The 14,958-nt window shown below is 30.4% G+C and overlaps 1 protein-coding gene across 2 annotated transcripts; it reads left to right on the forward strand.

Annotated features, from left to right (window-relative positions):
* Positions 1-9,916: 9,916 nt before the first annotated feature.
* LOC114752915 (RHOMBOID-like protein 2) lies at positions 9,917-12,846 on the forward strand. 2 transcript variants are annotated; one of them, XM_028941605.1, is made up of 5 exons: positions 9,917-10,203; positions 11,329-11,492; positions 11,676-11,839; positions 11,986-12,236; positions 12,418-12,846. In XM_028941605.1, exons 1-5 carry the CDS (start codon positions 9,917-9,919, stop codon positions 12,530-12,532), a joined length of 981 nt encoding a protein of 326 aa, XP_028797438.1. In that variant the 3' UTR covers positions 12,533-12,846. The 2 variants fall into 2 exon arrangements, with proteins under 2 accessions (XP_028797438.1, XP_028797439.1); XM_028941606.1 differs by having other exon boundaries at positions 11,986-12,240; positions 12,418-12,548.
* The last annotated feature ends 2,112 nt before the right edge of the window (positions 12,847-14,958 follow it).

Below are 14,958 nucleotides of genomic sequence, written 5' to 3' on the forward strand. Positions count from 1 at the left end.
CATAGGGCTCAGGCCACGGGCGTGAGTAGGAATTAGGATAGTAGCAAGGAACACTTTGTCTTTTACTACTCTTTTATTAGATTATAAAAGTTAGATAAATTAGTTAATTATAAAAATATGACACATTTTTTCTAAAATATCATAATCATCTTTTTTAATACTCTCTTTCTCTTCTACTTAATTATGGTTGAGGGAATATCCATAGGAATAACTTAGAGAAAATTAATAAATATAAAAAATGAGTTTTATATTTAAGACCAAAACTAACTCAACAATTGGATCATATATTAAGGATAGGAAGAGTATTAATTACCACTCTCTCTTATGTATCTTTTAAAACTATTTTTTGTTCAAAATAATAAATATAAATCATCAATTAACTCATAATTTTTTTAATTTTACTCTTATCATTAATTAATGTTTTGTGTTAATAAGCCCATCAAATTCCTTGTTTCTCTATCTTTATTATTTAAGTTGGGATAACTCGGAAAAAATTATCAATTTAGAACAAGTTTAATGTTTTAATTTTTTTTTCCCTTAGTATGTGAGAATTAGCTAAAAATGCCCTGTAATGAGGATTGGAGGGAGTACTTGCTTTATTTATACTAGCCTTTTTAATTACTCCTTCCATCGTTTATTATAAGAAACAACTATTAGGATCAGACAATTCAAAATGTTAATAAAATTTAGCTAAAAGTAATAAATGTATAAGATAAATATATATTTTTTTAATTATACATTTGTTTGTAACGAGACTACATGAGAGATAATGAATGAAAATTTATTATAGATATAATAAATGACATATATTTGATGGGATAAAAGTAGAAAAATCTTAGACAAAGATAATTTGTTTCTTATATTTTGAGACATCATTATGAAAGAGATTGTTTCTTATAAAAAAGAATGGAGGGAGTAACGTGGGAACACCTTCATTAATAAGAGTATTTTTGTCAAAAAAAAAAACAAGGACAATAGACAATTAGCAAAAATGTCTTAGAAAAAAACAGAGAGATAAGGGGTGAACATATAATTAGGCATTAAAAAAAAAGCATAGTATAGAAGCAATGAAATACTTCCTCCGGTCCTAAATATAATACCCATTTTGTAGTGTAATTACACTACAAAATGATTACACTGCAAAATGGGTATTATACTTAGGACAGGAGGAATAATAATAAGGATAAGTATTTTGTGTTTGGAAAACACAAGTGGACTCCATCTCTTTACCATGATAAGGAGATTGATGAGGAAGGTTAGATGTTGCTCTGTACTATTTATGCTTCCTTTGAAGCTTTGGATTGCAATTTCTATTTAAAATAACAAAATTGAATTTTGAAAGATAGATTGCTACTCAAGGAAGGGAGCAAATTGGGTACCTGAAATTTTATGTAAAAGTAAAATTAAAGTGATAGAATAGTAGAGACAATGAAAACGAAAACGAAGCATAAGTAAGTTAAATATTTAAGGAGTCATAGAAATCAAATATAGATATTTATTTTGGTTCTACTTCTCTGTCACCACAACGAAGCAATGAAAAGTAGCTCAAATGGATCAAAAGCTCATCAAACGCTCATTTAGCACTGCTCTGAAGAAAGAAGGAAGAAAGAGAGATAGTCGTTGCTTGAGATATTGGTCTCTCCTGCCGTGTCACGCTTGAGAGGAAGGTGGGGGAAAAGGGTAACATTAATATTGCGAAAAGTTAAGAAAGTGGTGAGACCCATAAAATGAAACTTGTCACTGTTTTCCTGGTCAGAGCATACGAGGTGGCACTCCTAGAGTATACAAGAATTTCTCCTTCACCGCAACATTACCCTTTGGTTGTGTTTGAAAAGAAACATTGAAAATGAAGGATTAAGATTGAGATTACAATTGAAAAAAATTATTAAAAGAGTGTTTAATATAAGAGATTGCTTGTTATATGGGATTTGTCAAACCTATGTATGTGGGATTGGAGAATATCATGAGGAGAAGTAGTATTCCCCAATCTTACCTCTATGGTTTTGCCTAATTCCGTATAATAAACAATTACTCATACTAAATACTATTTTAATGATTTTTTTAATTGCAATCCCAATGTCAATCCTTCATTTTTAATGCTTTGTACCAAATGGGACCAATGCTTCTAAACTTGAAAAGGACTTCAGACTCAAATTAAATGGCAATATTTATATATATGCATATATTTGGCGTGGCTTTAAAAGCAATTGAGTTCTTCTTAAAACTCACTTTAAAATTGAAGTAATTTTTTGTAAACTTTTTGACTTTTCTTGAGATTTGAGACTTTTCAATATATCATAATTTGAATAAGTTTCTATCAAGCAATTTTTTTAAAAAAAATTATTCAAACATAAATTATGTTATCCTAATTGATTTTTATTTTAAATTAAATTTTTTAAAAATTAAATAAAATAAAAGTTATTTTTATTAATGTCAATCCAAACAATCTCGTAGGTGGCATGTCTTTACATTATTTATATCCATCCCCATCTAAAATATTCTTACCTTAAATAAAGAATATTTTAGTAAATTGACATTTAATTTTACCATAATATAAGTTATTTAATGACAATCTAATGAAATATCCGGACGTGACTGTCAATTGACAAACTTATCACAGTAACTAGCGTCCTATTATTATAAATACTATATCTGTTTTCATAACTCTTGCTTTTGTCCTAAACTCTCTAATCTTCCTAATAAACAGCTCGGAGAGGGTTTCTCATAATTCATGCCTTGTAACGTTCAAATGTTGTATATTGTACCATTATATTTTATTTTATTTAGCCCTGTGATTTGCTTTTGCCAGTATGTAATCCTACGATTAGACATTAATTATTTGAGACTTATAAATAAAAGTCACGTACAAAACATTAGCATCGATACTAGTGAATAAGAAATACTGTCTTCGGTCCTAATTATAAGAGTTAGTTGACTAATTTGAGAAGATTAAAGAAATAAATTAAGTTAGTTATTTGTAATAAATATATATTGTTTTTTCTAAAATATCCTTGCTAATCAAGTGTTGGCTAAAACAACCATTATTAAAATGACTATATTGAAAAAAAATACATAAATATGAGAGACAAAGTGGATGGGGGTCTTATATTTAGGATCAAAATAAAAGTCAAACGAGGTTTTATATTAAAAATCAGAGGTAGTACTCCCTTGCTTTGTCATCTAATTTCTTATTTTGCTATTCTCTTTTATTTCTTCCACTGTCTAACTTTCCCTGTTTTATAATAACACTTCGATTTTAGTACTACCTCGGTCCTAATTATAAGAGCTAGTTGACTAATTTGAGGAGATTAAAAAAAAATTAAGTTAGTTATTTGTAACAAATAGGTGTTGTTTTTCCTAAAATATCCTTACTGATCAAGTGTATTGATTAGAACTATCATTATTAGAAGGATTATTTTGGGAAAAAATCCATAAATATGAGAGACAAAGTGTATTGGTGTTTTATATTTAGGACCAAAATAAAAATCAAACAAGGTCATATATTAAGGACCTGAGGTAGTAGTATTTTATGATAAATAAATAGTTAATATTACTTCTGGTCCTTAATAGTAGAACTAATTGACTAATTTAAATAGATTAAGAAAACTAGTTAAGTTAGTTATTTGTAATAAAAATGTGCTTACTTTCCTACAATATCCTAAATAATCATATGTATTGGCTAGAACTACCATTTAATTAAACTTTTAACATACTACATTTGGTCCTAAATATAAAAGTTAGTTGACTAATTTGAGGAGATTAAGAAAATAAGTTAAGTCAATTATTTGTAATAAATAGATGTTATTTTTTTCTAAAATATCTTTACTAATCAAGTATATTGGTTAGAACTATTATTATTGAAAGGACTACCTTGGAAAAAAATACATAAATATTAGAGACAAAGTGGATTGAGGTCTTATACTTAGGAACAAAATAGGTATCAAACGATGTCTTATATTAAAGATTGGAGGTAGTATACAACTATAATAAAGACTACTTTGAAAAAAAAAAGATAAATATAAAAAACAAAGTGAATTTGGATCTTATATTTGGTCCAAATTAAATATAAAACTAATTCTTATCTTACCTCCGGTTTTTAATAGAAGAGTTAGTTGGCTAATTTGAGTAAATTATGAAAATTAGTTAAGTAAGTTATGAGTTAGTTGGCTAATTTGAGTAAATTATGAAAATTAGTTAAGTAAGTTATTTGTAATAAATATATGGTGTCTTCCCTAAAATATCTTTGCTGATCATACATATTAGTTAGAACTATTATTTGATAAAATATTTAACATGTGTAACTATTATAATGACTACTTTACGAAAAATGAAAAAATATGAGAAATAAAAAAGATTCAGATTTAAAAATCAAACTAATTCTTATATTAAGATCCGCAAGTGGTATTAAGCACCATAATTTGGGTGTTGCAGCTTGCAATGACCTAAATTATCTCTTATGGTTGTTACTTTATGTGCATAGGGGTTTCTTTGCTCTGCTTGGGCATCGGCGTATCGTTGCCGCCTCAAGTTCTCTAATCATATTCACGCGCTTCGCATCCATATCACGCTTAGACTAAATGTAAACTTGTCACGCGGGGTAACTTAATTAATTACGTGGCTCACAATTAATCGAAATGATGTCTTATAATTGAATTGATAACGCACTGTTATTATACTCTTCCGGTCCTTATTATAAGACCCAATTTGACTTTTTATTTGGTCCTAATTATAAGACCCAATCCATTTTGTCTCTTATATTTATGCTTTTTTTTCCAAGATAATCCTTTTAATAATAATAGTTTTAGCCAATATACTTAATTAGCAAGGATATTTTAGGAATGACAACACTTATTTATTATAAATAACCAACTTAACTTACTTCCTTAATCTCCTCAAATAAGTCAATTGGGTCTTATAATTAGGACCGGAGGAGTAACATATAAACATAAATAAATATTTACTTCAAAATATTGTTGCACATAATATGTTACTGATTCAAAATATAAAGTAAGATCATTATTTAGAGAGTTAAAAACACGAGGTACAATCAATAGTGGTTGGATTGAAAGGAGGGGACAGCCTTGTTAAGCAAAAATTTGGGTCTAAATCTTATTAATAGGAAAATTATCACATTGAGAGAGCTATTTTTAATTGGGCATAAACAATGCCTCTCCGATCTTTAATATAAAATCTATTTAACTAATTTGATTAGATTAAGAAAGTTAAGCAAATTAGTTAATTATAAAAAATATAATATGTTTTTTCTAAAATACCATAATCATCTTTCTTAATATCTTCTCTCCCTCTTCTACTTGATTATGGTTAAGAGAGTATCCATATAGATAATTTAGAAAAAATTGATAAATATAAGAAATAAGTCTTATATTTAGAATCAAAATCAACTTAATAATTAGGTTCTATATTAAGAGGCGGAGGAGTACTTAAATTTAACAAATATTATTATATAACTGCATTGAAAAAAAAATGATGCACATTCTCTCTTCTTTCTTCTAATCAACATCTCACACCCATTGAAGTTTTTCGAAATAAGAGCACTGATACTATTGCATTTTTCTTTCATTAGATTTTTATTCCGCTAAACTTTTTTTTTCCCCAGAGAATAGTAATCAATAATCAATAAGTATTCAAAGAAAAGTATTAGAATAGTATAATTACGTAGATTCGTTTTCGTTTTTTGCAGAACACTTTTCTCATTTCTCTGTATAACATTTTTATTTTGTTAAATTTATTGTGAATTATTAATTTTAAAAATTTTACTTTCAAACAAACTTGTCATTGTAACTTTGTTAAATTTATTGTCATGACATTTCAGTCCCAAAAATTTTTTTTTTATCATGACATAATATGCTATAAAGGAAAGCTTCTTAAAGAATTTCTTTTAGCTGGCTCTCCACTCCAAGTGCCACGGGCATCTTGGCTTTGGATAAAGCGGGCGTACTTCAAAAATTCAAAATAGGCCGTCTTTGGGAATTCATCGTATCAATAAGGGATTTCTTCAGTTTCTTGATCACACTACCCAAGCCATCACTTCACAGGAAATTTTGAACAAAATTGTAATAAAGTACCATTCAAGATAATTAAATATTTTTTTTTTAAAATCATCAAATTAATCTAAAGTTCTAAAAGACCTTATTGCAAGAAATTTTACTTGTTTAATTACTAACTTGTTCTTATATTTTTTAAAGTATGTATTGACAATTAACAGAGTAGTCGTTAATAATTTAAGGCGTAATGATTAACAGCTATCATGAAAGGTATTGACAACTCAGCATTATATTTTTGTAATACGCTGAAAAAATATATAGTTAATACTTGCCGTGATGTGTCTTAAATTGTTAACAACCTCTCTTTCAGTTATCAATACATATTTAAAAAAAAAAAACAGTTTAGTAATTAAATAAATATGAAATATCTTATAATTGAGATGCTAGACGCAATAAAAAGTGAGTTGACACTTGACAGACGCGTTGGAGGCATTCACGAAAGTTGCCAGTTTTAAGAAAGCTGGCAACTTACTTGAGATTCTGAATTACGTTCTCTTATGGCTATGGCCAACTTCTTTTCATGTTCACACTTCCCATCTTGTCCTCTGTTTCTCCCTTCTTTACACAATTTAAATACTAATGGAATCATTACAGCTAGGCGTATATTATTAGTAAACAAAAAGTAGGTACAACAGAAGAGAATCGTGTCTCTCTCAGTATAACACGTTTTATTCAATTGAATGATTGAAAGACCAAATAATAAATTTCACTTGTTTTTGGCCCGTACTACTCCCTTCCGGAGCAAAACATAAGCTACATTTTTTTAAAAAAAAAAGTTGGTTTTTTTATTATAAAACAACATTCATTTTTATCCAAGTATTTAATGAGTTTTTTTCAATTTTATTCCCATATATTTTCTTTTCTTTTTAATTTATTTATTATATTTTTTACTTATTCTCTTTATTAATAAGGGTATATTAGGAAAAACAAATATATACCTTACACATTTATTATTTTAAATTGATTTTAATTAGTTTCTTGATACACGTAATAGATAAAGTTTAACTTATATTTTGAACCGAAGAGAGTAATAAATTTCACTTGTGAAGTGGTAAAACTTATCATAGTATTTATTTGTGTTAACACAACATTTGGTGCCTTTATTTTTGGTTTTTTTGGCCAACTTTTATTTTTGATTTTGGTTCTTAGAACTTCAAATCATATATTTTTATTCCTCAATTTTTTTCAAACAAAACATTAATTCTATATTTTAATAAGAATTTGAGCAATTAAAACTTATGGTCTAGAGACTAAAACCAAAATAAAGACAAATTATAAGAATTAAGCATTGTATTTTACCTTGTGACAACTGATTAGTTAGGAAAAAGAGTTGAATTATTTTCTAGATATACTCCTCCGATCTTTAATATAAGACCTATTTAACTAATTTGATTAGATTAAAGAAGTTAGGTAAGTTAGTTAATTATTAAAAAATAACACATTTTTCTTAAAACACCATAATCATTTTTTTAATACCCCTCTCCCTCTTCTACTTGATTATGGTTGAGGGAGTATCCATAAAAGTAATTAAAAAAAAAAAATAAATATAAAAAATGGGTCTTATACTTAAGACCAAAACCAACTCAAGAATTGAGTCCTATAAGAGTACTACTATTAAATATTCATAAATAATTAAATTTATATATATTTTAATGTATTCCATCAAACTTGTGACTACTACAAGATGCTTAGTAAAATTTGGGTGACATTCCACTTTTATCCCTATAATTTTAATAGCTTTCTGAACTTAAGAAGGCATAAGAGATTTTCCCTTTTCTTTTTCCGGAGAGTTTCTTTTAATTAATAGGATTATAATTTTTTTTTACCATCATTATTGGGTTTTCAAAACAAATGTACAATCTAACTATTTTTTAATATACATGAAAAATACTTAGAACATCTTACATAAAAGATACACTGGATTTTAAAAAAATTAATATTCTTAAATGTGTTTAATGAAATTTTTATCATCTCAATTTGCTAAAAAACTGTAACAAACAATATATATGTATATATGTATATATGTATGTATGCATGCATGTGTAAAACTATAAGCTTATATGAGGAGCCTAATAGGCCAATGGGCTAAGAGCCAACTGCCAAGGGACCGAGACCGACAAGAGGAGGGATAAACTTAAGCTCACCGGTTTAGACCACGCGGTGAGAAGTAAACCGACAACGACGCTCCACGTGGCCTACTTCGAAAGTTCGGAAGGCGTGTTTTTGTGTTCCCAACCCTTCAACGGAACCTTCCCGTACCTTTAGAGCATCTTTAATTGAAAGCGAATTACCGCGTTCGCTGGCCACTATCCCCTGTTCCTTCCGCCAACTCTCTGTCGTCTTCCTAGCCACTCATTACCCGCCACGTGGTAGTCAACATCTGGCCGATCTTTTTAATAAGGGCCACCCGGTTTATTTATTTTTTTAATAACTTAAATCATATAACCTTTGTCCATTTATCATGAGCAATAGGAATCAACGTTCACATTATCGTGTGCCAATATTATCTAAATTTAATTTAAATAATTTATAAATATTTATCAAAATAATTTATTCATATTTTTTTGATAAAATTACTGTGAATGAGATGTAGATAGGTACTTCGTTATGAATACACACACATATATATTTGTATACATACACACGTGTATATTACAGACTCAACAAAGCCAACATTTGGGAATATTCATGCCCATGGGTTTAGGCCAGAATATTGATAGTTAGCTTTGATGATCATTGTCTATTTGCTATTTGTTTATTATTTATTAACAATATATTAATATAAAACCAAATTATTTATTGAAATGATATTCTTCAAGTTATCATATCGCAGGTAATGTGTTCTTAACAAAGTTTGAATCTATTATTTAATTAGGGGAAAAAGAATCCATTATTTGATAAACACAAAATTTTTTATTTATAGGTACAAAATTATTTTTCCTAAAATTTTGCGACTTCAACATATTTTTTTTTAGTTCTAAATATAAGTTATCCTTAACTAATTTGATAAAAATCAAGAAATGAAGTTAAAAGTACGTTTAGTAATTATATTTAAAATTACAACCCTAGTAAAAAAAAAAATTTAAAATCACAATACCTGTTAATATCATCCTTATTAAAAGTAAGTTCCATAATTTTCATAGTATAAAACGATTTTCTCCTGTGTCATTGCAGATACACGTAAATTAAAAATAAAAGTCATCAGAGTAGGCGTCTTTAACAAAAAAAAAGAAGTAAATAATGCTACCTCCGCTTCTAAATATAAGAACTAATTGATTAATTTGAGATGATTAAGAAAATAAATTAAATTAGTTATTTGTTATAAATATATGTTCTCTTTCTTAAAATATCTTTACTAATCAAGTTTATTGGTTAGAACTATTATTATTAGAAATATTATGTTGAAAAAAAATAAATAAATATGAGAAACAAAATAGATTTAACTCTTATATTTAGGATTAAAATAAAAATTAAATATGATTTCATATTAAAGACAGGAGGTAGTATTATTAATCACTCATCAGCAAAGTATATTAGCTAATCACCTTCAAATGATTTAAATTAGATTATTGCAATTTGCAAGTACTTTAGTTTGCAGTACAAATGAAAGAGGAGGGAATCAGTTCTCAAGTCGGTATCATTCTATCATTTATATATCTTTTCGATTGATTGATTACTGCGCGGTTATATATCCTGAAATTCCTCACTCACATCGCCATTACAACGCAACACCACAACGGCACAACCCCACTATTTCTTCTTCTTCTCTCCATTTAAGCCTTTCACCAACTCCACCTCTTCCACTATCGACTCTTGATTCATTTTTGGAGATACCCAGTTGGAGTACTCTTATGGCTGACCGAGATCTGGAGCGAGGCGGTGGAACCAAGAACAGAGCAGACAACCACAGCTACCCTGCTTCGTCCTATGTTTATGACCCAGAAACCCATTGGACATCATGGCTTGTTCCTATGTTTGTTGTAGCCAATATTGCCGTTTTCATTGTTACCATGTATGTCAATAATTGCCCCAAACATCGAGTTTTTGATGATCAGCCCAAGTGTATCGCTAGGTTTCTTGGCAAGTTATCGTTCCAGCCTTTGCAGGAGAATCCCTTGTTTGGCCCTTCTTCTAATACGTAAGATCAAATTTCCCATTGTTAATTTCTCTGTCTTCACTTTGATGCTTCTTTTATCACTCCGAAGGTATCAATATGCCGCTAACTTATTAATTTTCTTTTCGGAGGGATTCTTAGCTTCTTGGATGCGGTCTTTGGATTTTTTTTTTGGGCTAACTTTATGAATTTATGATTTGGGTCCTTCTTAATTTGATTTTCGGGCCATATGATTGCATTGATGATAATAGTTGAAATTGTCACTTCTACGGCATGAAATTGGAACGATTTTCTATTACTGGTCCCTGTAATTGCTGGGCTAATTTGGTCAAAATGGGATTTTATTTTCTAGTGGCTGCGGATAGCCCAGTTTCCTTTTCTGATCTCATTCATGACTTTGTTAATCATAAGGTGGAAATTTCCCCGTAAAGTCTCATGGTTTATATTGTCAATTGTCTGCTTGGGAATGGTAGATAAGTTCCCAACGGTAATTAATTTCCTAGCCTCTTACTGCTTAAGTGCTTTGGGATTTTTTTTTTAAATAAATAAATCCTTCATACCCTTCCACTCCTTTTGTAGAAAGAAAATATAATAAATAAGGATGCTTTAATCTTAATTATCTTTGTGGTACTTATTAGGAAAGAAAATAAACAAAGAAAGGAAGAAGGAAGCTCTTCAATTGGTTATATGCTATCCTACTGAAATGTAGTTGCTTGCTATAGGTGACTGTGCTGGGTTATTGTATTTCATGTGTGAATCCTGTAAATAACAGCTTTGAAAAAATCGTTTGGCGACATATTATCTTCAAATTGCAGTTTAAGTATTGCATGATTTCAAGTTGCCCTGTATAGAACTTGGACGGACATAGTACAGGGAAGGGAAAAACGAGTAGAAAAGAAAGGACTTTAAAAATTGGTGTATCGGCGTGAAGCGTGCCTTGTTTTGGTAGATAGCTTACGGATTTACTTTAGAATTTGGCTGATGTAGTTCATTTGGTGTTCTATTTAAAAACAGAAATCTGAGCAAGGGTGGGCTCTGTTTTCCAATTGTATAAGTTGCAGTTATTTGGATGCCTAGTTTCTTCAGCTAGGAGAGCTTCTGTTTAGCTAAATTACTGACTTGAAGCATTTTTCTTTCTGGATTTTAAAGGTTAACGAAAATGGGAGCTCTTCAATGGGACAAAGTTGTGAATCATCATCAGGGATGGAGACTTTTCACTTGCATTTGGTTGCATGCTGGAGTTATTCATTTGGTTGCAAACATGTTAAGCCTTGTCTTCATCGGCATTCGCCTGGAACAACAATTTGGGTTCTGTATGTTACCCCCTTTCCAGTTTGTTTGATCTAAATATAATTGATTTCATGTTGTTAAGTGTACACAAAACCAGCAAAAACATCATCATGATGGTTACCAATTTTATAATCACTCTATTTTTCAAATTTAACTTGGACGCATGGATGTGGCCTTATATTTTTCTATTGTGAAAAATTTTGCAGTGAGGATTGGAGTCATTTACCTGATATCTGGATTCGGCGGAAGTGTATTGTCTTCTTTATTTATAAGAAACAACATCTCTGTTGGTGCCTCCGGTGCTCTTTTTGGACTTCTTGGAGCGATGCTTTCTGAACTTCTTACCAACTGGACTATTTATACCAATAAGGTCTGTCTGTACTTATCCAACTGTTCTCTTCTTTTAATTGTGAAAACTGAAACACTATCAGATTTTCTCTTTGCCATGAGTTAGTTTCATCATAACTTGAGGCTGTGAACAACCTTAACATGCGAAGCCCTTCTCTTCTTTTACAGGCAGCAGCTTTGCTCACTCTTCTGGTTATTGTTGTCATCAACCTTGCCATCGGCATTTTGCCACATGTTGACAACTTTGCTCATATCGGCGGATTCCTGACGGGGTTCCTCCTTGGTTTTATCTTGCTGGCACGGCCACAATTCGGGTGGTTAGAGCAGCGGAATCTTCCCTCCAATGTCAGAATCAAGTCAAAATACAAGGCTTACCAATATGTTCTTTGGATTATCTCTCTTTTTCTGCTTATTGCTGGGTAAGTTCCTTGCCTTAATCAAAACCCTCATAACAAACATCACTATCACCTGAAACACAAAATAACCTCTTAAGTGGGTTCTTGGTCTTGATCCAAGTCATATTACAGCAAACAACGTTAATGTCTGTGATTATTGTTGTGAAGAAGTACTGAGTTGACATGTTTTTTCATATAATGGCAGATTCGTTATTGCATTGGTGATGCTATTCAGGAAGGAGAATGGGTATGATCACTGCCACTGGTGTCGTTACTTGAGCTGTGTTCCAACTTCTAAATGGAAATGTGATGTTAGTTAGACAAATTAAAGAGAAGGCTTTCTTGTAGTGTTGTTCATGAGGGATTCTTCCTTTTGCCTCTATGTAAAGTTGTAGCTTTTAGAAAAGTGGGTTGGTTTGATCTTCGTTTCTTTATTATCAATTATTTGTCTGTCTGTCTTTCTGGATTTATCTTTAGGTTTCCAATATATAAAGAATTTATTTGTACATGGAATCCTCTCTGCCTTATTTCTGTCCCTGATGTTCGCTTGTTTGTCTCCACTGGGTGCTCACCGAATTATATAATTTTTCTAAGAAATGTATAATTGTTATTCAACATTTTTTTATCATCTCAATTTTTTGTGGATGTTCCTTGACTTTTATTGGTTTTAATTTGATTAATTTTTCAATTCTTTTAGTCATCTTATATATATTTTTATTTTTTAAATTTTATTGTGTTCTAATAAAAACTAGTCAGTGTTTTTTCCTCCCAAACTATTAAACTGAAATAAAATAAAAACAATGCCTGAATTGGACAAAATAAAATTGGGTATCAAATATTGTATTATAAAAACAAAATAAAGACAACAGACAAATATACAACTTAAATAATACTATTTTTAATTCTGATTATAAGATCTTATTTATCGTTTATAAATGAGGTAGTAAGAGATTGAACAAAATACATTTTCATCATTAGAAAGTCTTAATTTTTTCCAAACCGCTATAATTACTTTTAATTTCTATTTTGCATGAACGTGTAATTGAATTGAATTGAATTGAAACCGTCTCAATGTGATCAAATTTACATCGAAACTTACCTTTGACGTCATAATTATATGTTACTCATAAAAAACTTAATTAATCATTTAAATGTAAATATAATAATCAAAGTGAGTGAGATTATTCACAACGAAACTTGCCCTACATGCTAAACTTCATCCAAATTTCATGCAAAGCTTCACAATCTCCACATTCCCAACCAACCCAACCATATGCTTCACCAGCTGAATAATTTCAAAAGTGCTCATATTTATACCAACGGGGTACGTAGCATGAGAGTGCAGAAGAATTTGAGATGGCAAGGATAAGAGGGGCATCACTAATACTACTTGCATGGTGGGCCCCATTCGTATGGATGGCCTCCGCCATGGAGTTCAAATGCTTGGACGTGGCGGAGGCTTTCTCGACATGCGCCGGCAGGTGGGTGGAGCCGACGCCATGGTCGCCGTGCTGTGAGGCAATGTCGGGGTTGAGCTTCATAGCCAATTCTTCGAGCTATGAGAGGCAAAGCGCATGCAGATGCGTAATGGGCCTCATAGCTTCAAACAGTCCCATATTCACTTCCATTGCTTCCTTGCCTGGCTTCTGTGGCGTCTCTTTGGGCTTCACTATTCAGCCTGAACTTGACTGTGATTCGTATGCTTCTCTCATCTCATCTCCACCTCTTCCCCTCTCTTTTTTTTAATAATTAATTTCTTTTCGTTATATTGGTTCTAAATTGGCATAGACATATCAGTCTAAGAAGGACCTTGAGTATTTATTAGGGAGAATTACAATGAGATAAAAAAAACAAGTCCCAGGAGTTGTTATTTGCTATTATGAAACTTGTTATTACAGGCTGTTTAGGTTTTTATTAGAACAGTTTAATAATTATTTTCTCATTATAATTCTCTCTATTTACTACTAGCTCCGGTCCTAATTATAAGAGCTAGTTGACTAATTTGAAGAGACTAAGGGAATAAGTTAAGTTAGTTATTTGTGATAAATATGTATTGTCTTTCCTAAAATATCCTTACTAATCAAGTGTATTGGTTAGAATTACTATTGTTGGAAGGATTAGCTTGGAAAAAATGTTTAAATATAAGAGACAAAATGGATTGGGGCCTTATATTTAAGACTAAAATAAAAATCAAATGAGGTCTTATATTAAGGATCGGGGTAATATTTCATAGCGATTTGACTTCCTCACTTTTTCGGATTTCTGTGCAGAATCGTTTAGGAGAAACTTCAGATGGGTAAAGCCCTTGTATCAGCAACTAGAGGGAGTGAAAATCCAAGCTCAGGCCATGAAAATAACAACCACCTTCATATTAACAATATTATTTGCTTGAAGTTCTCGATCCTGGTTGTATATTATATGGATTTTAAATATAAATAATGAATAACGGACTTATTTTCCATATGGATTATGATTCAATATGATTTTGCCTATCAAGTCTTCACATAGGAGTGCGGATATCTCGAAGATTTTCTTTTTTAAGGTTAATATTACCCTGAAAGTGTTAAAAAAAAAAAAAGAAGCAATAATATTACTCCTGGTTGTTAAAAATGTTTAACGGTTAACATTAATTTTTTAACTATCAATGTTAGCCTTGTAATGGCTAGGATGAATCTGCTCTTTTTTAACACTCCCATGACAATATTGATCTTAAAAGAAACTTTCAAATATCCATCGTTAATGATAT

This window comes from Neltuma alba, unplaced genomic scaffold (assembly GCF_004799145.2).
Source record: "Neltuma alba isolate B1F8T4 unplaced genomic scaffold, ASM479914v2 tig00007612_pilon, whole genome shotgun sequence".
In the NCBI taxonomy this organism is placed as follows: Eukaryota; Viridiplantae; Streptophyta; class Magnoliopsida; order Fabales; family Fabaceae; genus Neltuma; species Neltuma alba.